Source organism: Phyllobates terribilis, unplaced genomic scaffold, assembly GCF_046119375.1.
Source record: "Phyllobates terribilis strain yellow unplaced genomic scaffold, ASM4611937v1 Scaffold_4__5_contigs__length_816908805, whole genome shotgun sequence".
Taxonomy (NCBI): Eukaryota; Metazoa; Chordata; class Amphibia; order Anura; family Dendrobatidae; genus Phyllobates; species Phyllobates terribilis.
In genome coordinates this window covers 112,385,896-112,411,490 of record NW_027362764.1, presented here as the reverse complement: position 1 = coordinate 112,411,490, position 25,595 = coordinate 112,385,896, and the positions used below count along the sequence as shown (strand labels likewise).

The window sequence follows — 25,595 nt, the reverse complement described above, 5'->3', positions numbered from 1 at the left end:
CCTTTGTGTTAACGAGGTCTTCCAGGCTCTGGGACGTGTGGTGCCTGGAAGAAAACTCTCCTCCAGTCTTCATTTGCGTACCACCCCCCCCCTCCCATAGGCGTCACAGTGCCATCTGAGGTGCAGTTGTGGCCCCAGAATCCCGCACCTGCCCCATGCAATAGCGCGATTATACTTACATTTTCCGCCCAATATGGTTGCGGCTGCCCGCGCATGCGCAGTAGCATCTTTTGGTTGCCGAGATGCTACTATGCACGCGCGCGCTGCGACGGCCATATTGGGAAATGTAAATTTTCACTTTTGAACAGAAATTACACATTCAATATTTAAAACAGTAGGCTGGTCACTGAAAGCACAGTGACCTGTCACAAGGCACAGATAGGAATACATAATGAGAGCACCAGAGCACATACATCTCATTATGGCAGAACTAAAAATAAAGATTATAAAGGAATCACTGGACGGATTTCATCATCAAAGGTATCATTTTACTCAGTGTAACGGCGCCCACCTGACAGTGTATGTGGTTTACTAAGCACAATCCTGCTGACAGGTGCGCTTTACGAAGGGGTTGGGCAAGAAGTGGACAACCCCTTTGATGCTCCCTTTGTGTGCACTGATGGATGCCAGTCTGACAACCGCATTTGATCAAGGGATAAAAATGAAACACCAGATCTTTCTTCACCCTATATAACTATGTGTTTTCCGTGCCGTTGCTTGAGATGCTGTTGAAAACCAAAAAAATAATCTGGACGCTTTCAGATAAGGTCATAATTTTAATGTTCCTGGGATGATTCATCGTTTTGTAAGATTTAATAGTGAAAAGAATTGTGTCTGAATTGATTTGATTTTAGGATCTACATCTAATCCATATCTGGACTACAAGCCATTATATATGAGTTTAAGTAAATTTCTGCCAAATGTATATGGGAAAGAGATTCAAACAGTACAACCCGAGATAATTAAAGTGAGTTCAGAAATATGAATTTCTCTGCAGCCAGATACAGTCATGTTTGATATAGTGCAAAGCTAATGGCCGTCACTGGAGCTTGGGATATATTGCCGAGATTTCTTATGAAGGAGTATAAATTTCCTGCTTCCTTCTGTTTCCAACTCAACAATTAAATTCTTTTTCTTCAAAAGTGGAAGAGAATTTGTTGCATAATAATGATCACAATGAACTACATAATGTCCCTCTTTCATCTTAATCTCCCAATTCACCCTGACAGAGAATGAGATAAAGACGCTGTATATTTCTCCGAAGGACACCGTCAGCGACGACACCAGAAATTTGTAGTCAATTGATACGACAGCTCGATGTGCTTTTTCCAAACTATTGGAAGTTTTATATTTGGTCAGGTTTTAAGACCTTCAAGGTTGCAGCCTTCTCACAAGAGGAATATTAGCAATCTCCAGCTCTCCATAAGAGCCTTCCCCTGTTTTGTTTGAGTTTTTAGTGTTTTGCTTCTTCTTTTTTTTTGATAGTCTATCCATTTGTGCCTGTTTTAAGCCTCTTTTATGTGTACGCTTAAGTTTAGGGTTTCCAGATGTTTTCACCTGATTCACTATTGGCAACATTGGCGCAACTGTACTCCATTTTTGGCACCATTTTGCAAAATGCACAACTTTTTGCGCTAAAAAGTCACAAACATTTTTGGTTGAATATGCAAGTAAAGAGCATTTTTGACTTTGCCAAAATTCATGAACTGCCTTTGCCATTTTTGAATCATTTGGTGCAAAAAAAACCACAACAACGAATACCACAAGACAAGAAAAGAACGCACATGATGAATCATGGCCTTTGTATCCAATATCAGTAACCCCAAACTTACAAAACACACAGAAGATGAAGAGTTCTGTGAAAGGAAGCGGAACATTATTCCAGTGTTGGTTGTCTAGACCGGTAAGATCTTATTTTAGACGATTTTGACCCCTTAACGAGCGTTGATGGATCGTAGCGCTCGATCGTCTAGCGTTAACTGGCCTGTTTACACAGACCGATGGAAACAGAACAATCGTTAATATGATTGTCCTGTCCACATGAAGCATCATGATAGCGGCAGCACACACTCTGTTTATATGGGACAATGTGCTGCTCATGATGATGCCGTTATGCTGACATAAGGCCCATTTAGACAAGCCAATAATTGGTGAAAATGCTAGTTCCAGATTTTTTGCCATGTTTAGTGGACGATTAGATCATGCATAAAATTGATTGTTGTCGGCTGCACATCGCCCCATGTAAACGGGATGTGCTGTTGGTAATATGATACTGTATAGGGACAGAGCAATAGCATTCGCAATTCTTCTGTTCCTCGTCGTTCTACTTGGTCCTGTGTAAACAGGCGCCTAAGCGCACACTGATCGACTTGTATATAGTGGATCACCGCTCATTAATTAAACAAAATTGACCGGTCTGATTGGACCTGTAAAACAGTCTAATCCCCCACCTTACAAGCGTTTTGCTAGTTTGTCGGGTGATGGCTAGCATATTGTCATAGTCCGATAATACTGAGCATTCTTACAAACGATTATTTGCCGATTTTCATCTCTTCTCAATGAATCTCTTAACTACTTCCTTAAATATAATAGGAATTAAATGTAGTGATTTCAAGATAGGAAACAGGCCATACAGATTAGCTCACAATTGTCCATACCTGTTCATTTTTGGTGTGATTGACTGTAAATTAAGGGGTGTTCACACTCAGTTTTTTTCATGGTGGAAAATTCGACATAATTTTCAAAAGAAATCCACATCTGTAAACCATGTATTTTTTTATGAGGTTTTCAGATATGAGGCGGGGTTTTTTTTAAGCTTTTTGATTTAACAGTGTCAGGTTTGATGTGGATTCCACAAGGGATCTGCATTGGATTTCTGCAATGAAGTTTTCAATACCTCATCAGAAAAATTAGTTATACGAGCTGGATTCTTATTAAGTATGAAGCTTATTCAAAGAATATTTGAAGCGGATTTTGATGTTTTTTGTGAAGCAGATCTGCTTCGAAATTCACGACAAAAGACTTTGTATGGACAGACCCTAAAAGCCAAGTGAAAGCATAATTCTACAATGTCGTAACAGTTATGGCTCTGCTGGGTGAAACCTCTGAATGTGGGTGCCAAGTTTGTAATGTAAACAGGTCCCTTAAGCCCCCCTAATATCAGGCAAACCCACTGTTATCTATGGGATCGGCCAACAGTCTTTGTATGGTGGCCTTGTCAACTGATCATCAGTGGAGATGGTGGATCGGCATGTCCGATTTCAGTTTGCCGATCGCTTTCTTCTCCCTGGAGAACACAGGAGCGCTGCTGTGTATGGGAGAGCTGGCCGAGTTGGTTGTCAGCCGAACCATTGCCTGAAGCATCATTCGGCCATCAGCTACCTAATGTGTATGGCCAGCTTTAGACTCTGTTCACATTTGTATATTGGAAGTATACATCAGGATTATTCTCGAGCATGTAACTGAAGTATGCACTTTATAGGTATACATCAGTCATTGGCCAAAGGGTTAAAGGAAAAAAAAATGGTAGCTGTAGCCGCAGAGCAGACACGTCATCCTGACTGAGGACAAAACAACACCTTTTTTTCCTTGGACAGGTAAATGGACGTATTTGGCCATATAGAGTGGAAGTAATATATCATGCAAATTAGCTTGGAAGTGCATTTGGGTGTGTCCATGCACTCTGAGGTACATTGACGCCCACAAAGCTCTTCCAGGCAAATTTACAAAGCTTTATTTCTCAGCACTGGCCCATCAGATCACCACAATCCAGATGTCATTTTTTATTGTTGCACTAGGACCCATACAGCCATACCGTTGGTTTCAGAAGTAAAATCAGCCGGACAGGTTCCCTTTAGGTGTTCTTCTGATGATGCAGAAACAATGCAGCCATAATGTGTTGAATGGTGATTTTAACCTAAAGTAAATCTAAAATTGTATATATTTCTTTTGTGATCTGTATAACAATATACAGCTGTATATGGGCAATAAAGGTCTTCTTGTCCACTACTTGTAAACTTTTTTTTTTTTATAGTCCCGGGGTGGTTAAAAAAAAAAAAAGAAAAAATCAGCCATCGAATCTGTGCCATGCCTCCATTTTCAATAAGCGTCTGATCCCGTTGACATTCTGTCAAGCGTTTTTTGAGAAGCGGCACTGGTCGTGTGTTGGCTCTTTTTTTTAATCTAGGCCCATTATAATGGCTTTACAAGTAGCAGTCAATCCCTTTAAAGGGCATTGCTACTGTATGACTGGCATAATTATGGCCTATAGTATTGTCGTTATGCCCTACAATTATGGGCAGCCTGTTTTCAGGGTTGGTGGGCTTGCAGTCTTGGAGAAGGCGGCATGTGAAGCGGACCGCCGCTTGGTAAAGAGTTGTAACGAGTGCTGTGCCGGACACCTATGATTGTCCCTATGGTCCTGCAGTCTAAATTTATATAATAATTACCTAAGTATTAAATGACTGATAGAGTCTGGTCTTTTAACATTAAGTAGCCTATTGACTGATGGGAATATTTATGAGGTCATAATGTATTTAACTTTTCCTTAATGTATACGTTAGCGAATGTTTACCGTGATAAAGTAGGACGCGGGCCGTTCCTGAGAAGAATTACCTCATGTCAGTGGTCCCATATCTGCTAAAAGTTCCATTAGCAAATGATTCCTCCTTTAGGCTTGTGAAGTGATTGCATTTTATTGCCTGTAAATCAGGCCCTGCGGACAGCGAATAAATAAACAGTTAAAGTACAGTATACGGTAATAACATCGTGATCTTCTGGAGAAAGCTTTCCCTACTTAACTTAAGAGTATTATCAGAATTAATTCTCCTCCATAATTGCACCATCTGAACTTTTTGCTTTGCTGTGACTTCTGTGATTTAATATTAACATATAATATCAGTAAACATAGTTCTTTCTTCTTTTCTTCTTTTTTTTTCTCCTTGAAATTCAATAGTAATTTCTTATTTGTTCGTTTTTTTTTATGTTTATGGAAACATTTATGGGCAGATCTATCAGACCATTATGCCGGGTTGTTTGTGCCGCCTATAAAGGAGAGTAAAATCTGTGTAATTTTACAGCAATGATGCCGCTTGTTAATCACCGCTGATACATTGTGCTTGGCTTGTTACCACTGTATGAACTGTAATACTCTATTAATCCGGAACGGCCTGCCCTGGAGTTCCTGGAAGTCTTATATCTGAGGTCTACATAGAATAAGAACACAGTGGAGTTACATGCTGCAAATGACCTGTTGTGATCTGGATAAAAAATAGTGAGTACAATTTAAATGGTCCCTCAACTTTCAGACATTCGGATCTAATTTGCTAGATAATGTGATAAATCAACAATTTGTAAATTACTTTATTTAAAGGGAATCTGTTATTAGGTTTTTGCTATGTAATCTGAGAGCAGCATGATGTAGCGGCTGAGACCCTGGTTCCAGCGATGTGTCACTTACTGGGCTGCTTGCTGTCATTTTAATACAATCACTGTTTTCTCTGCTGCAGATCTAGTAGTGCTCTGAATGCTGATCTCTGTATAACCCCGCCCCCACACCACTGATTTTCTGCTATCAGTGTTGGGGGTGGGGTTACACCGAGTAGGAGGACTACAACTAGTCCTGTAGTGATAATCTTCTGATAAAACACAGATTTTATTGAAGCAGCAAAACACAGTCTCTCAGCCCCTACATCATGCTGCTCTCAGATTACATAGCAAAAATCTAATGACTGATTCCCTTTAAAAATGTCTTATTGCAAAAATATCCCTCCAAAGTCCTGGCAACTTGGTGTCTTCCCTTCTTCTAACTTACTGTTTTACTGCCTGCTGATACGTGTAATCCACTTCTTTTAGCAGAGATCCGGAGACTGACTACAGGAAGTGGTGTGGGTCTTTGTCATTCCTTAAGCAATAATACCAAAAGACATCAGAGAGGGAATCTCCTTCTGATGTAATAAAAAAACTGAGAAGTAAAAGGGGTGGGGGAGAGGGTATAGGGTAAGCTTAGGTGGTTATACTCTTAATAAGCTCGATACAATGAAGTTCTAGCTTTTACTGGATGTAGTTGCCAAGGCTAACTATAAAATGTGATAGATTATCTAGGTAATTTTATGGGGAGGGACCCCAGAAAGCCAGGAGAGACAATAGGGGACACTAAAGAGTGACCACAGACTAGGAATAGAAGTCAGGACAAGGTATCTTTTTAGCTGTTATCCGATCTTGCATATGCATAATATGTAGTTCTGACTGAAGCCCATTTGACCTGGCTGGGAGGGGGAAGGTGATTTCCATTCTTTAGGATTAACCGTCCTGGTGGCTAAAAAGATCCATTTGAAATCATTCTTTTTCTTATCACTGTAATAGGCCCAGGAAGAATAGACCACAAAGCAATTTCTTATGCAAGCTTAAAGGAGTATTCCCATTTCCAAGATCCTATCCCAATATGTAGTAGGTGTAATAATATTAGCAAATACCTCCAATTAAAAATGTAGTATAGTTTTTCTGATTCTCTATGTCTCTTTCTTCATGTGCAGGCATTGCAGGACCTTAGGTATCCATGGTTATGTCCACTAGTGACAGCTAGTTGCTAGTGGTCGTAACCATGGATACCTAAGGTCCTGCAATGCCTGTACATGAGGAAAGAGACATAGCGAATCAGGAAAACTATACTACATTTCTAATTGGAGGTATTTGCTAATATTATTATTACACCTACTACATTTTGGAATAGGATCTTGGAGATGGGAATAGCCCTTTAACCCTTGTGACATATCACAAGTTAAGAGATGGATGTTATATCCTCCCCTAATGGTCGAATGAGGGGACAACCCCTCATTCACAGGACCACTCACTGTCTGGCACCTCCAACTTAAGTCAGACTGGGATGGGGAAATGTGCTGGAGCCAAATCAGCCTTTTGGCCCAAAAGTCATAATTTTATAGCGATTTGCCTGGATGAGATTGACAGTATGTGAGATAGAATAAAAGTTTTATCCCAATCGTCTTGTAGGATTGTTTTCCAAAGTTCTCTCTCCCATCCCGAGACAAATGCCAAGGGGGAATCAACAGTCTCTTGCAGCATCAACCCGTATATAACAGAAATTGTACTTGACCTTTCAAATGTTGTTGAAGAATAAGACAGTATGTGAATATTGGGAAAAGTACAGGGTGGGCCATTTATATGGATACACCTAAATTAAATGGGAATGGTTGGTGATATCAACTTCCTGTTTGTGGCACATTAGTATATGGGAGAGGGAAAACTTTTCCAGATGGGTGGTGACCATGGCAGCCATTTTGAAGTCAGACATTTTGGATCCAACTTTATTTTTTTCAATGGGAAGAGGGTCATTTGACACATCAAACTTATTGAGAATTTCATAAGAAAAACAATGGTGTGCTTGGTTTTAATGTAACTTTATTCTTTCATGAGTTTTTTACAAGTTTATGACCACTTATAAAATGTGTTCAAAGTGCTGCCCATTGTGTTGGATTGTCAATGCAACCCTCTTCACCCACTCTTGACACACTGATAGCAACACCGCAGAAGAAATGCTAGCACAGGCTTCCAATATCCGTTGTTTCAGATGCTGCACATCTCGTATCTTCACAGCATAGACAATTGCCTTCAGATGACTCCAAAGGTAAAAGTCTAAGGGGGTCAGATGGGGAGACCTTGGTGGTGAAGTTGATATCACCGACCATTCCCATTTAATTTAGGTGTATCCATATATAAATGACCCAACCTGTAGATAATTTCGTAACTGGAAATTTGCCAGTCATGCACCCCAGAGAAAGATTTTATTACCTAGCAGCTCTGTCAACAGTTCGAGCTCTTGGAAATCGTACTTTTCAAATGTGCATACTCAGATCTACTAAATCCCACGCAATTCTGGTTCCTTGGAGCTAAATCCAGATTTCTAAAAAATTAGGGTCTGATGGCCCATGGGACCCTTAGGTTAACCGCTTCCCGACCGCCCACTGTACATAAACGTCGGCGCTTGCTGGGCTCTGTGCAGCGCCGACGTTTATAAACGGTCGGTGGTCCCGCAGCCCTCAGGACCCCCAGGGTCCTGCAAGCGCTGCGGGTGCGGTGCAGAGCAACAGCTCTGACAGGGGACATCATCGGGACCTGATTGGATCAGGTCCCAATGATGTTAACCCTTTGCTATCTTCTACAGTACAGACCAAAAGTTTGGACACACCTTCTCATTTAAAGATTTTTCTGTATTTTCAAGACTATGAAAATTGTACATTCACACTGAAGGCATCAAAACTATGAATTAACACATGTGGAATTATATACTTAACAAAAAAGTGTGAAACAACTGAAAATACGTCTTATATTGTAGGTTTTTCAAAGTAGCCACCTTTTGCTTTGATGACTGCCGTATATTTATGCAAAAACAAAAAAAGTACACATATTTGGTATCGCTGCGTCCGAAACAACCCGATCTATAAAACTGTCGCACTAATTAACTCCTTCTGTACACACAGTAAAAAAAAAAAAAACAGATCAAAAAACTATGCTTTTTCATCATATCGCCAAACAAAAAGTGGAATAAAAAGCGATCAAAAAGCAAAATGGAAATAAAAATGGTACCGCTGAAAACGTCATCTTGTTCTGCAAAAAAAAAGCCGCCATACAGCTCCATCAGCCAAAAAATAAAAAAGTTATAGCTCTCAGAATAAAGCAATGTAAAAAAAATATTTTTTCTATAAAATTGTTTTGTGTAAAAGCGCCAAAACATAAAAAAATATACAGTAAGTGTAGTATTGCTGTAAACGTACTGACCCGAAGAATAATGCTGCCTGATCACTTTTACCACACGCAGAACGGCATAAAAAAAACCTCAAAAAACAATTCCTGAATTGTTGTTTTTTGTTCATTTTACCTCCCAAAAAACGGAATAGAAAGCGATCAAAAAATGTCACGCACCCAAAAATGATACCAATAAAAACGTCAACTCGTCCCGCAAAAAACAAGCCGTCACATGACTCTGTTGGCCGAAATATGGAAAAATTATAGCTCTTAAAATATGGCGATGCAAAAACTAGATTTTGCAAAAAAAAGCGTCTCTTAGTGTGTGACAGCTGTCAGTCATAAAAACCCGATATAAATCTGGTATCGCTGTAATCGCACCGATCCGAAGAATAAAGTAATCTCATCACTTATACCGCACGAGGAACGACGTAAAAAATAAATAAAACCAATTCTTCACCTGCTACTGATTTGTTTATTATGTCTCCCAAAGATCGCAGTAAGGCTCTGCTCACATTTATCCTGCGCTCTGCGCTGAGCACTTACACCAGACTTTCCGTGTAAATCTCTGAAATACGTGATTCAGACGGAACCCATGACGGAAGATTCCCTGTAATGAGAAATTGCACAACAAATTTCATGGTGCAATTTCTCCTGTTACCCTTATGATAATGCAAAATTTGGGGATGAAAAACATTTTTTGTGGGAAAAATGTGAAAATTTTATTTTTACAGCTCAATATTATAAACTTCTGTGAAGCACCTGGGGGTTCAAGGTGCTCACCACACATCTAGATAAGTTCCCTAAGGGGTCTAGTTACCAAAATCGTGTCACTTGTGGAGGGTTTCCACTGTTTAGGCATATCAGGAGCTCTCCAAACGCAACATGGCGTCCGCTAATTATTCAAACAAATTTTACATTCAAAAAGTCTAATGGCGCTCCTTCCCTTCCGAACCCTGCAGTGCGCCCAAACAGTGTTTTTCCCTCACATATGGGGTATCAGCGTGCTCAGGAGAAATCGCACTACAAATTGTTTAGTCCATTTTTTCCTGTTACCCTTGTGAAAATGAAAAAATTGTGTCTAAAGTAACATTTTTGTGAAAAAAAGTTAAATGTTCATTGTTTTCTTCCACATTCCAAAAATTCCTGTGAAACACCTGAAGGGTTAATAAACTTCTTGAATGTGGTTTTGAGCACCTTGAGGGGTGCAGTTTTTAGAATGGTGTCACTTTTGCGTATTTTCTATCATAAAGGCCCTTCAAAGTCACTTCAAATAAGATGTGAATCAGGGGAATCTGTTGAAGCGTTCCAGAGTAAAGTGACAGTGGTCAGAATTGAAAAAATTGGCCTGGTCACGAAGGCAAAAACAGGCTCTGGCGCGAAGTGGTTAAGAGGTCTGTTGGCCTTTCTCCTGAACTGATACAAGTCTTAATTCATATGGGTGAATACAGATATTTATATAGAATTATAAGTTTTATATGAAGTTAGCATGCTGCTTGTACAACGATATCCACTTATTTGTGTTTTACTCTCCCCGTCAGAGTAGGACTGGCCTGTAAGAGCATTCAAGGATTCACTGCTAGGCCCAGGCTCTGACTTATTTTTTGACCCCAAAGATCCTAAGCCACATCAGCCCTGTACTGCCCAATTGTTAAACTGATTGTTCAGGGAAACAGTATAATCTTATAAACCCTATCATCTGAAAAGCCTGAAACAGCTGATTCCCTGTAGGATTAAGTGATTAGACAGAGGAATAGTGAAAAGAGGGCTACTGCTGATAAATGCCTCAAAATGACAGTGAAAAGAGGGCTACTGCGGCTAAATGACAGTGAAAAGAGGGCTACTGCAGCTAAATGCCGCAAAATGACAGTGAAAAGAGGGCTACTGCAGCTAAATGCCGCAAAATGACAGTGAAAAGAGGGCTACTGCAGCTAAATTCTGCAAAATGACCCCGACCTGTAAACGCAGCCTTGGGATCTATTTCTTTTGAGATGATTCACAAATTACCTTTTCAACCTTATTAATGATGTCTTGTGTGTTTTAATGATGTTAACAAATATTAGCAATGCAATTAAAATGGAATGATTTGTATGTTTGAGGGTGGACATATTCTGTAACGTGGAAGGTGGAGCCTTAGAACTATTTCCACACGAAGCCTACGACCATAGACTTGTCATGTGCAAGAATATGTGTAGTGCAACATAAAAGCAAGGGAAAGCTCTTCTTGGTGTGGTCCCATGGGTGGTGGTCCCAAGATTTAAAACGGAACACCTTATGGTGCTGTTACTATAGGCTGAACACCAAAAAATCGCGTGTCAGCAGAATCAATGCGGCATTCCCGATTCTCTGTCCTAACATCCAATGAATCAGAACCAAGACTCATGGGCACTCATGGTCACGAACAGCCTCCGTGCCCACAAACTGCAAGAAGGAACTATTCTTAAATAGTTTGTCACACCCACAATGCCTTTTAGATTAACTATTCAGTGATATAGGGGACTTCACACTTATAAAAATCATACTATCACTGTACCTGTTACTGGTACAGTGCTTGTGAAAATAAATAACTTTTAATTTGTATGCAAATTAGGGGCTTTGGTCCTCCCATGGCATGGCCATGAGCTAGGTGCACCATTACGCACCTTCATTTTGAGACTGTTTTAGCTAGTGATGGACAGCGCATGCTCCTAAAAGAAATGCTGCCTCACATGTGTGCGCATGCGCACTGATACTGGCTGTGCTGGGCATGCGCACTGATGCCGGCCGTGATGGGCATGCGCACTGATGCCGGCCGTGATGGGCATGCGCACTGATGCTGACCGTGCTGGGCATGCGCACTGATGCTGGCCGTGCTGGGCATGCGCACTGATGCTGGCCGTGCTGTGCATGCGCACTGATGCTGGCCGTGCTGGGCATGCGCACTGATGCTGGCCGTGCTGGGCATGCGCACTAATGCCGGCCGTGCTGGGCATGCGCACTGATGCTGGCCGTGCTGGGCATGCGCACTGATGCCGGTTGTGCTGGGCATGCGCACTGATGCCGGTTGTGCTGGGCATGCGCACTGATGCCGGTTGTGCTGGGCATGCGCACTGATGCCGGCTGTGCTGGGCATGCGCACTGATGCCGGCTGTGCTGGGCATGCGCACTGATGCCGGCTGTGCTGGGCATGCGCACTGATGCCGGCTGTGCTGGGCATGCGCACTGATGCCGGCTGTGCTGGGCATGCGCACTGATGCCGGCTGTGCTGGGCATGCGCACTGATGCCGGCTGTGCTGGGCATGCGCACTGATGCCGGCTGTGCTGGGCATGCGCACTGATGCCGGCTGTGCTGGGCATGCGCACTGATGCCGGCTGTGCTGGGCATGCGCACTGATGCCGGCTGTGCTGGGCATGCGCACTGATGCCGGCTGTGCTGGGCATGCGCACTGATGCCGGCTGTGCTGGGCATGCGCACTGATGCCGGCTGTGCTGGGCATGCGCACTGATGCCGGCTGTGCTGGGCATGCGCACTGATGCCCGCTGTGCTGGGCATGCGCACTGATGCCCGCTTGCTGGGCATGCGCACTGATGCCCGCTGTGCTGGGCATGCGCACTGATACTGGCTGTACTAGGCATACGTACTGATACTGGCTGTGCTGGGCGCGCGCACATACACACAGTGGCTGGGTGTGTACTTCTAACTAGCTCTCACTTTCTACACTTCCAGGGGTATGAGCGGCATCACCAAGGAGGAGAACTTGCGCAGGCACTGTGTGCGTGTGGCAGGCATAGCCAATATTCGTGTGCGTGTGCACACACTCGGCAGTCTGATGTGCTCAGTAGTGGAAAACCCTTTTAAACCGATTCTGTCAGCATAAAAGGACTATTCATACTAAGCACAAGAGCTCTGTGCACCCTTGGAATGGCCCAGCACTTCACTGCACCTGTCCACTTACTTGTTTTGCACCTCTCTTCGCCCTCTTCTCGCTCCTGTAAAGCCAGAGATATCAGTCGAAGATGAACGATAGATGGAGAACACATAGGTGTAGGAAGGTGCACAGGACTACACAGCCAATTATGCACCAAGCTCCTGTGCTTGGTTTGAACAGTCGTTTTCTGCTGACAAATTCCTTTTACTCTTGAACATAGCACACATGTATTGGATAAGTTTTGGAGTAATAGTGCTGCCATTGATTTTGGGTCTGAAAAAGATTGTAGTTTATATACAGTAGGGAAAATAAGTATTTGATACACTGCCAATTTTGCAAGTTTTCCCACCTACTAAGAATGGAGAGGTCTGTAATTTTTTTTGTAGGTACATTTCAACTGTGAGAGAGAGAGAATCTAAAAATAAAAACCAGAAAATCACATTGTATGATTTTTAAATAATTAAATTGCATTTTATTACATGAAATAAGTATTTGGTCACCTACCAACCAGTAAGAATTCTTTCTATCACAGACCTGTTAGTTTTTCTTTAAGAAGCCCTCCTACTACAGATCATCTTCAGATCATTCAAGTTTCGGGGCTGTTTCTGGGCAACATTGAGTTTCAGCTTCATCCAAAGATTTTCTATTGAGTTCAGGTCTGGATACTGGCTATGCCACTCCAGAACCTTGAATTACTTTTTACGGAGCCACTTCTTAATTGCCCTGGCTGTGTGTTTCGGGTCATTGTCCTGCTGGAAGACCCAACCATGACCCATCTTCAATACTCTTACTGAGGGAAGGAGGTTGTTGGCCAAAATCTTCAATACGGTGCAGTCATCCTGTCCTCTTTGCAGAAAAGCACCCCGAAGGTATGATGTTTCCCCCACCATGCTTCATGGTTGGGACGGTGTTCTTGAGGCTGTACTCAACTCCCTTCTTCCTCCAAACACGATGAGTGGAGTTGACACCAAAAGGTTATATTTTCGTCTCATCTGACCACATGACCTTCTCCCGTGCTTCCCTGGATCATCCAGATGATCATTGGCAAACTTCACACGGCCTGGACATGTGCTGGTTGAGCAGGGGGACCTTGTGTGCCCTGCAGGATTTTAATCCATGACGGCGTAGTCTGTTACTACTAACATTAATGTTTGAGACTGTGGTTCCAGCTCTCTTCAGGTCATTGACCAGATTCTCTCATGTAGTTCTGGGCTGATTCCTGAGCTTTCTCAGAATCATCCTTACCCCACGAGGCGAGATCTTGCATGGATCCCCAGACCGAGGAAGATTGACATTCATCTTGTGTTTCTTCCATTTTCTAATAGTTGTGTCAACCGTTGTTGCCTTCTCACCAAACTGCTTGCCTATTGTCCTGTAGCCCATCCCAGCCTTGTGCCGGTCAACAATTTTGTCCCTGGTGTCCTTAGACAGCTCTTTAGTCTTGGCCATGGTAGAGAGGTACGAGTGTGATTCATTCAGTGTGTGGACAGGTGTCTTTTATAAAAGTAACGAGTTCAAACAGGTGCAATTAATCCAGGTAATGAGTGCAGATTAGCAGGGCTTCTTAAAGAAAAACGAATAGGTCTGTGAGAGCCAGAATTCTTGCTGGTTGGTAGGTGATCAAATATTTATTTTATGCAAAAAAATGCAATTTAATTATGTAAAAATCATACAATGTGATTTTCTGCTTTTTATTTTTAAAGTCGGCCTTTCACATTTGAAGTGTACCTACGATAAAAAGTACAGATCTCATCATTCTTTGTAGGTGGGAGAATTTCCAAAATCGTCAGTGTATCAAATACTTATTTCCCACACTGTATAAACCACAATGCTAGTTACATAGTGATATGTACTCTTGTTAAAGAGGAAAACATGACTTATTTGCCCTTAATAGTCAGTTAGTGCTCCTGGTACATTTCTTACATTGGCATGTGCAACAAAATGATGGTGCTCTACACTAGATTCCCTTTACTATTGGATGTTGCCCCCTTGATTAGTCGGGTTCTCTTTAAGCTCATTTCATTTATACGTATATTCATTTTGTGGTCTGTGCCGATTTAATAGCACCATTTTTTAATTGGTGTGGCTTTTAGATTTTATCCCAAAACCGATAAAATTGACTGAAAGTGGAAATGTAGTGACTATATTCCTACTTAATCTCCAGAAAAGTCAGTGTGAAATAGGATTGGAGAGTTTATATAGTTATTAGATGGAAATATAAATGTTTGCTGGGTAACTACCTCCAGATTGATAGTGATGCATTTGAAAAGCATTATTTTTTTATTGATTCTTAATGCAGTAAATTACCAAAGTTATTTGGCAGCCGGCAGCGATGGCCTGTGATGTTGTCCCCATCCATTCTCATGATAGCAACACAATTTGCATTAATCACATTCGCAGCTCACTCTCTTATATTAAAAGGCTTCTACCATAATTAATCCGTTTTATTTCAAATCATTTTGGCACAATCCCTGGCAATAAACACTCGCTGGAGACGGACACTTGAAAAATAACATACAAGTTTCTGCAATCTACCTAGGCGGCTCTCTGCACAGCAGCTGAGTTATTGATGGCCCCGTAAGGGCATCTGATGCAAGTGTCTGCGGATTAAGCCCTATATGACAAATGTTAAGTGGATTATTTTGCATAAAAAATAGACAGTTTGCGGAGTTGTACAATTAACCTGTGTTTAGAAAATACCTTGATTTATGCCCACGCTGATATTTGTGTTGCATACATTATGGAAATTTCATTTATAATCCACTTTGCTGATGCGGTCATGCTGCTTAACACCATCATTTATTTAGGCTTCAATATTGAATCTTTAAACCCGTTTTTTTTTTTTTTTTTTTAAAGGTAGAAAGGGAAGGGCAACGTGGGTTATTTTTTTCACTTTTAGAGTCTGAGTCATGAAGGTAATTTTGTAGCTTTTTTTCTCCAGGTAGCTTTCCTATACACATACATTTGGTTACAATGAAGGCTTTGTTCTCAGTATAGCACCCAATGACCTTGCAATGGCTGGAGAATGAGGCTTTTCGTCACACTGCCATTTGTTTTTGCACACACAGGAATTTCGCACACACACCTTGGATAAACCGTGATTTCCTACATGGAGCTGTGTTTGTCTTGAGCTATGCTTTGAATGGTTTTGTGTTTTTATAAGACAGTAGAGTCTGTAGTAACTACCTCATAAAAGTTAAATTTAACTTTTTGTACATTATCAGGGTATCTTATAATAATGTACACACGTTTAGTCATTTGTGCCAATATAACCCATTTTTAAATCTGCCCGTATTACACTTATCTTCCCAACAAGGATGACCCTCCATGCTCTATTTACCCTTCAAGTTGATCTTACACTCGTTCTGTTGTTCCTGGTGCCCTGGTCGATAAATGCCCATTCAGTCGCTCTCAGCTGGCATTTTGGCAGCATAGCTGTGCTGTGTCTAGCAGGGAGCTTCTACCATGAGGGATGTCATGGTAAGGGCGGAAGCTCCTTCATTACAGTGTGGAGCTCATACTTGGATGCGGCTGTGTGCTGCTAACTAAGAGTAGTGATATACTGCAGAATGAGCTGTACATAGAGGAGACACAATGGAGAGATGATGTATACTGCAGGATGAGGTGTATATAGAGGACATGGAAAGGAGAAATGTACTGCAGAATGGGCTGCATATAGAGGAGACAGAAAGGAGAGATTCAGTGCACAATGGGCTGTGTGTAGAGGAGACAGGAGAAATATGCTGCAGGATGGACTGTATATATAGGGGACAGAAAGGAGATGTGTACTGTATATAGAGGAGATAGAAAGGGGAGATATACTGCAGGATTTGCTGTATATAGAGGGGATATAAATTAGAGAAATGCTGCACGATGGGTTGTATATAGAGAGTACAGAAAGAAGAGCTATACTGCAAGATGGACTGAATACAGATGGGAAAGAAAGAAAATATACTGTAGAATGGGCTGATTATAGAAGGGAGAGAAAGGAGATAAATGCTGCAGGAAGGTCTGTATATAGAGGGAACGGAAAGAAGAGATATACTGCAAGATGGGCTATTTATAGAGGGGACTATATATATATATATATATATATATATATATATATATATATATATAATGGAGATATACTGTAGAATGGGATGAATATAGAGGGGACTGAAAGAAGAGATACACTGCAGGATGGGTGTATACAGAGAGCTAAGAGGAGAGATATATTGCAGCATGGGGCTCTGTGTACAGGGGCTGAGATATGTTGATCTGTGAAATAAAGAGAAAAGGAAGCGCCCCTAGCGCAGATCATACAGGGTGGATGAATCACTGAGCGGTGATGTTACTCACCTGGTGAGGTTATACTATTTTGGCACAATAATGAGCAAGATGGAAGGTTAGTGTTCTCTATGGCTGCTGCATCACCCACTGGGTTCTGTCTAGTGGGGATGGGTGGTCAGTAGCGCTGCCAAGGTATACCAATGTCACGAAAAAGATGATATTTAAAAGTTGTTTATTTGCTACGTGTTTCGAAGCTGTTCAAGTCTCTTCATCAGGCAAAATATAAAACCACTATACTCGCAGACTATTATATACACAGTACCTGTGTTTTCTGACAAATCAGGTGCTCACATTAATTATCAGCTGTGATGTATATCTCACTGGGAGCCAGGAACTCTTAAAGGTATAGATATGCACATTACAAGAATATACTTATCGCTGAGCAACAGCAAATATCATACAAACAGTTTTACAATAATGTTGATGTACAGCAACATAGATGAAATCAAATCAAATCACTGCAATAAAAATAAAATTGAGAGACTAATGAACCTCATTGTATGTTTAAAACCTCTGAGAGGAAAATATGGAGGAGGGGGAGGGGCACATCCTTATAATATTCCTAATAATTTCAAAGACATTATCCAGTGTTATCTATGCATTGATTTAATCCATCTGGTTTGAGCGTTGAAAGTTTGAAAATGCAATAGGACTCCCTATTGATGAGTCTTTGTATTCTGTTGGGTGTGTTTTCAGATATCTGTTCTAATACAGTTAGTTTCAAATTAGCGGGATCTTGTGTTCAGTTAAAAAGTGTCTTGAAAGGCTATGACATATGATTCTATTTTTGATGTTGGGCCTATGCCCATTTTGGGAAAGTTATGAAATGTCCTATAAATGTCTGTTCTGTTCCTGATCTAAGGATCTCGGCTTTTAGTTCAGATGAATCTGTGCTGCACTTTATGTATACGCTCAGTAGTGAGGCAGCGCTGTGGAGTCTGAGTCAGGGAAATTGAGGAGTCGGAGGTTTGTCTTACAGTCTCCACAGCCCTGGTTTCCTGAAGTCTTCCTCTTGAAGAACTCGGCGGGTTGCCGGTCTGAAAAAGACATTGTGTGCACATACCCTAAGAAGGAGTCTACTTTGCCAGGCTCTGTTTCCTTAGCGTATGTGCAATCATTTTTTACTAATTCATTTTTAAAGGTGCAATGAAAGCAAGTTCTCACCTTTCCAGAGGATGACTTGCTGATCGGTGGGGTCTGACTGCTGGGACTAGCATCAGTCGACAAAAAAAGGGGAATTTATATTCCCAACAGGGCACTTTTATCCTTGTTACAAAATCTAGAAGCAAGTCGGATGCCAAGATGCCATTGCATTTATTCTCCACGGGTCTGCCAGCAATCTTAGCACAGTGTTTGGCAGTCCCATAGGGAATGAATGTACTGGCAGTTGAACATGACACAGCCGTGCCATTCCAAATAGAGGAAAGACCCCGTTCTGCCCATCAGTGCATGTCCCAGCAATCAGACCCCCACGATCAACAACATGGCTTCATATTCCCTGGATATAAATGCAAAATATGAAATTCTGGCTGCCTGCGGTCACCACCGGAGAGAACTCAGTCATTCTATGTTATTCAGTTCAGTGGATAACAGTAGAATTTAATTTTTTCAATCTATGTCTTATGTTAATTGAAACTACTGACTGCTACCCTATATGCAATGGTTCATTAGTGTATATACACAGATGCATATTGTTTCTGTCAAATTTCAGCTATCTTACAATATATATATTTTTTGCATTGTCTATTCCTTATTGGGGTCCTGCTATTTTTTTTTACTGCATCCATTTTACAATGCCACATAATTCATACAAAGTTGCTGCTTTCTTTTTTTGGAAATGTGCTAGACTTCACCTAAAACATTCTGTTAAAAGAGGATTCTCATCTCATATATTTATGGCATATCCACTCTATCTAAAACCCCAGGGACAACTGGCCTACCAGATTTTATACCATACAGTTAGTCCTAGACCTTCTGCACCACCGTTTTTCAAAGCTTTAGATCAGGGATGTCAAACTGAAATACACAGAGGGCTCAAATAAAAAATTTGGACATAGTCGTGGGCCAACCTTGATATCTATCAAAAAAATGTCTGCAATTGAGGACGTTTTTCCTTATCATCAAATATAACAACAAATTTTTTTCATATGGAAACAAACTTAACAAACTTGTCCTACGAACAAAGTACATTTTAATTGATAGATCTTAGGAAAAAAATAAACACATAATCACAAATGGGGCATACTGGAATAATATAATATGTTATGTAAGAGCAGTAAAAAGCATATCGCCTAATGGCCTAATTTAAATATGTAATAACAAGGGATAAAAAACCTTGAATTAATAAATAATACAGATAATAAAGTATGATGCCAACAAAAGTGCCCCCCAAACACAGTATGATACCCCCCACAGTGAATTCCTACACAGTACCCCGCACACGCACGATATGATGACCCTACTTTAGCCCCCCAGCAAAGTATGATGACCGCAACACAGTATGATGCCCAAACTGTGATCCCCACACAGTATAATGGACCCCACAGAGTCCTCCAGACCGTATAATGGGCCCCACATAGTCCTCCATACAGAATGATGGGCCCCACATAGTCCTCCATACAGAATGATGGGCCCCACATAGTCCTCCATACAGAATATTGGGCCTCACATAGTCCTCCATATTGTATAATGGGCCCCATGTAGTCCTCCATACAGAATAATGGCCTTCACTTAGTCCTCCAGACAGTATAATGGGGGGCGGTGGCGGCGTCGCAGGCCAAATATAATCTCCCTGTGGGCCATATTTGGTCCGCGGGCCGGAGTTTGACATGTGTTCTTTAGATGGAGGTGGGACAGGATGTGGCTTCACTCCAGATACAGTGATTGTTTGGGGACAGCCTCTGACGCATATAAAAATTGTAAAAGTCCCCTTTCAACTTTTTTTTTTGTTTAGAAATTTGTTGATACTGTGATAAAAGTAATAAAATCAGATGGGCACCCAACCTGCATGCCTACCAAGTCCTCAGTGGCCACCACATATCCTATTTGGTGTATAGGATCCTCTAGTAAGGACAGAAGGAAGGAGTACCTAACTGTGACAACAAAAGGGGAGTAAGTGGACCAGGGGAAGAGGCTACGTGTAGACATGTGGCTATGAGTCTTTCCCATATGTTTAACTGACTTAAAAAAAAAAAAAAAAAAAAAAAAAAGGTGAAAGGTTACAAAGGTTTTCAAAATCGACAAGGCCATAATAGAAGTAATAAAATCAGCTGGTATTCACCCTCCCGGGTCCAATCCTGCATTTCCAGTGATTGTGTACAATGTGGCGTCACATCAACAGCACTGCAGCCAGTCACTGGTATTACCAGTTGACGACCCGAACCGCTGAGCCAAGTGATTGGCTGCAGCGCTATTGACGTTACCACTGCAGCCTGTACAGTCACCAGAAATGCAGCACTGGACTCAGGGAGGGTGAATACCAGCAGATTTTATTACTTTTATCCTGGTTTGGCCGAATTTGAAAACCCCTTTAACTTTTCTCCGTTTTCATTTTCCTGGGTTCAGTTTCTAAAAAAAATAGTTCTTCTATGCTAAGTCATACTGGTTGTGAGATAGGTTATCTCCAGGTTGTGAAAAATGTGTGTCCTTTATTTATGGATGATATGGAAAAAAAGCCCTAATTATATGAAGGGAGTTGTTTTCGGTTACCATTTTTTTTCCAACAGGCAAGGAATGAAGAATGGGACATCATCGCTTCTTGTCCTGGAGATCTCCAGGATAGTCTTCACTAGAGTCTGTGTGGTTATGGCTGTTGGCTATACCTTCTAATATAATTTTATAACATTTGCATCCTTTTGGAAAGTTGGAATAGGAATAAAATATTTTATAATCGGTGAGCAGAACGCAGGCTATACTCTACTATTAGGGTCCTCCCCTGCCCTTACCATATGGTGGCCCAATGTTACAACACGCTCATAGGAATTTGCTTTCGTCTTCTCCCTGCCTTACTTTCTTTTATCTACTCGCCTAACAACCTGCTTTCCGCTTTTTCCATGGATAATATTGTTTCACATGATATACGGTACTCATTATAGTAATGTTTGTAGAAAATGTGTGTTTATATGTAATACTAATGTGCTCAGGATGATTGGACTTAACAATCATAGGCTATGACTAGACCTCTGCAAGCATGCATTTTTTTTTTGCAAAAAATGTTAGTTGGTCCAGTTCTGCAGATCATATATAGATTGAAATAATGACTGCCCCTCATTGCCAAACAACTCAGTGGTCATAAATGAGTCCTTATTAGCTTTGTTTCCTACAAGGCTGCAGTTGTGCAAACATGTTGGGGTCATCTGAAGTTTGTAGACCTTGACATCTCACCAGGGTTAATGATAGCTGAACAACCACTAAGCTCATTTAGATATTATTGAAGTCTCAGTTATACACCAGTTGCAAGTGAAAGTTGGAAAAATGGTTCCCTTGTCAAGGTTATCTGATGAGATAAATGTGTGCCCAGCTATGGGAGTCATATGTAAGTGGATTGCCCATTACTACTGTATTAGCTATTATATCTGTGGTCACAGCAAAGCCCTGTTATGGACAACACTAATTACTCTGATCTATACCACCCAAATAGACAACAAGATGGCACATACCAACAATACATTTTGTCGGACCCATTCATGTTGTATACCAATTGGCTAAGGGGGGATAATCCTGTCTTGCCAAATGCAGTTACAGCAGAATGTGGTATCGCTGACCACCAATGGTGACATGTTTGATGTCTACCATGTTTGCTCTCTTTGGCATCCTCACCAGTCAAATGTATGAGAACAGAGCTGCCTCTGAAGTTGCCCACACACTTAATAATTTGGGGATCACAACTCTTCTTACTGACGCTCCTGTACAGATGCACAAGATTAGGCCGGCAGCAGCTTATCTTCTACATCTACCAAGAGATAGAAAGAGAAAACAATGTTGAAGGAGAGCAATGCCCGGCTAAATGCTCCTACTCCTTTGTTTTAGCATTCTTTTGGGGGTCTAAGTACTTAGACTCCCAATTCCCTATGATATGAAACATTTTTGGAAATTACACTTTAATCTGTCCATTCAGTTAGGCCTTTGACCATTTATTGTTCACTTTTTTTTTTGCACTGGTCAACAACTGACAGATCGGATCAAAACCGATACCATGTGTGTATGACGTGATCGGCCAAGACTTTACAAAATTACATTTTACTTTTTGTTTTTTTACACATTTTCGTATGCTATGGCTCCGATTCATGAAAGCAATTACGTCAGCATAATTCGCTTAGAAAAATGGCAACATTTTTCTTAGTGTGCAGTTGGCAAAAATTTTGCGACTTTTGGAGTTTTCATGTCAGAATGGGGGGAGCTACGGAGGGATGGGGGCGCGGCGGAGGCATCACACCCAAGGTTGTGGAGTCGGTAAGCCAAATCTCCGACTTAGACTCCTTCATTTCCATGACTCCGACTCTCTCATACATAACTCATATTTGATAAGTCATTTACTGTAGCACAGATTAATCTCAGCTAATAGTCTAGACCCTTAGATCAGGAATAGGACAGACATTTATAGGACATTTCATAACTTTCCCAAATTCTTCTGAGAAAATATTCCCGACAAATTGCATTGAATTACTGTACCCAATTTTAGGAGTCGGTCCATTTTATACCGACTCCGACTCCACAGCCCTGGTCACACCACAGTTCGTCTAATTCATGACGACCTGTGGCATTCTTTACGCCGCTGACTGGAGTAAGATTTGTGGCGAGGTGCATGCCACTTACCTGATTCATTAAGGGGTGTGCGCCTTTTAATGACTCAGGAGCATCTAGCTCACTCATCAAGACTGGCGCGAAAATCGTCTTGATGAATTGGTGCCATAGTCTCCAATATGCTGGATCAGTCTGGAATAATGAAGGTTGGATCACTCATATGATCGAATATTCAAGTTGGGCAAAAAGATTTGACCTACACTGGTCCACCATCTAAATCTGTCCTCTATAGCAGCTTAACCAAGGCAGTGTTCACTTGCGCTCCGGCAATCTATTGCTGAGAATATTGGATGCCTCTGTCCCATACAATGCATTGACAATGTCATGACATCACTAGGCCTCGCATGACATCATTACATCGCGTGGGCCTAGTAATCGGCCAAGGCGTCCAGGATACCAGGCCTAGGATGCCTCGGTTTGGCTGCGGCTGAGGGTAGTTTTGAATCTTTTTGCTCATTCCTATCATCGATTAGTTACATATTGCTAGATCTTGATCTAATGTGTAATCTTCAGTAAGTGTAGCACTAATTTAAACCCTACTGCATATAATATATGCAACATCTTATATTCACAGAATAGAATCTGAAAAGTACAAACGTGGAAAAGATCCAATATTCATAAAGTCTGATGGAAATGATCTTTGTCTCCGTATTTCTGCAGGCGCTGTATGAGAACATGTTGGTGGAGCTGCCTTTTGCCAGCTTCTTCTTATCCAAGTTGTTGGGTACCAGTGCTGATGTGGACATCCACCACCTGGCTTCTCTGGATCCAGAAATGTACAAGAACTTACTGTTTCTGAAGAGCTACGAAGGAGATGTGGAAGAACTTGGGTTAAACTTTACTGTGGTTAACAATGATCTCGGGGAAGCGCAGGTATGTTCCCAGGGTGGCTGCTAATGATTAATTACACTGTCACATGCCTATTATTTGGGTATGCAGATAAGAGTACATGTGGCCATGGTATTTTTTCTTTTATTATATGCGTCATACTATATAAGCTTGGACTGCAGAAAGCTGTAATTACCAGTTAGACAATCGTCATGCAGATTTTGATGGATTGTTTGATTGGAGAGGCCATATATAAAGCCAGATGTTCCCGGACTCTTATCTATTTTTTGTTGCCTCAAGTGTCCCTTTCTTGAGCATTTGTAACTATCAGATTTTCTGCCTGGGTGACCTAAAGCTTACAATAATTACAGTTAGAAGATACCGTAAAGATTAGCCATTATCCTAAAATTGCTTCTGGCATTAAGTAGCCCTTTTTGTATTCAATTTGTATTTAGCTAGGTAATAATAAAGCAATAATCCCGGATGTCGAGGGCATTAACGGGCGCTTAAAACTTTTCTGAGATGACGAGTGAAATTCTAATGCAGAAGTCGTTAATTTGTAATTGTTCTGCAGCCAAAATAGATTAAAGCTATTTTGGATGATATCAGCCATATTTTTATATGGCCGCAGTCACAGCAAAGGACTCCAAGCTCTGTTGCAGCCAAGCAGACGAAGATCATTGCATTTAAGACGTCTATATGAATGTCATTACTACTGTATGGTATTAAGGTATAGCAGGGAAGACAATATGATGCAACACGGTAGCATTTATTTAAGGCCCAAACGCATTAGATAGCTGTCGACTGGAGAATCATTTGGCTGACAGCAACCTCCCCCAACACACAGCAATGCTCAGCTCGGCCGAGCGCTCTTGTGTTGTGTATGAGCAGCGGCTTATCTCGCATTGACCAAAAGGAGCAGTCGTTGGATTTCCAACATGACGGATCCACCTCTTCTCCAACATCATCTGTCAGGAGGCCTCAATACAAATTAGACTGTGAATTACAGTGGGGAAAAAAAGTATTTAGTCCGCCACCAATTGTGCAAGTTCTCCCACGTAAAAAAATGAGAGAGGCATGTAAATGACATCATAGGTAGACCTCAGCTATGAGAGAAGAAATGAGGAAACAAATCCTGAAAATCACATTGTCTGATTTGGAAAGAATTTTTTTTCAAATTTTGGTGGAAAATAAGTATTTGGTCACCTACAAACAAGCAAGATATCTGGCTCTTTCAGACCTGTAACTTCTTCTTTAAGAGGCTCCTCTGTCCTCCACTCATTACCTGTGGTACTGGCACCTGTTTGAACTTGTTATGAGTATAAAAGACACCTGTCTGCAACCTCAAACAGTCACACTCCAAACTCCACTATGGTGAAGACCAAAGAGCTGTCGAAGGACACCAGAAACAAAATTGTAGCTCTGCACCAGGCTGAGAAGACTGAATCTGCAACAGGCAAGCAGCTTGGTGTGAAGAAATCAACTGTATGAGCAATAATTAGAAAATGGAAGACATACAAGACCACTGATAATCTCCCTCGATCTAGTGCTCCACACAAGATCTCACCCCGTGGGATCAAAATGATCTCAAGAACGGTGAGCAAAAATCCCAGAACCACACGGGAGGACCTAGTGAATGACCTGCAGAGAGCTGGGACCAACGTTACACAGGCTACCATCAGTAACACACTACGCCGACAGGAACTCAGATCCTGCAGTGCCAGACATGTCCCCCTGCTTAAGCCATTACATGTCCGAGCCCGTCTGAAGTTTGCTAGAGAGCATTTGGATGATCCAGAAGAGTATTGGGAGAATATCATATGGTCAGATGAAACCAAAGTAGAACTGTTTGGTAGAAATACAACTTGTTGTGTTTGGAGGAAAAAGAATGCTGAGTTGCATCCAAAGAACACCATACCTACTATGAAGCATGGGGGTGGCAACATCATGTTTTGGGGCTGTTTT

At 41.4% G+C, this 25,595-nt stretch overlaps 1 protein-coding gene across 1 annotated transcript in view; it reads left to right on the top strand.

The window, feature by feature from the left end:
• The window catches only part of UBE3C (ubiquitin protein ligase E3C), a 150,022-nt gene that overhangs the window by 102,775 nt on the left and 21,652 nt on the right, over window positions 1-25,595 (top strand). The window contains exon 20 of the mRNA XM_073677688.1: window positions 23,463-23,675. Within this exon, the coding sequence (XP_073533789.1) occupies window positions 23,463-23,675 (213 nt within the window). The remainder of the gene's footprint in view (window positions 1-23,462; window positions 23,676-25,595) is intronic.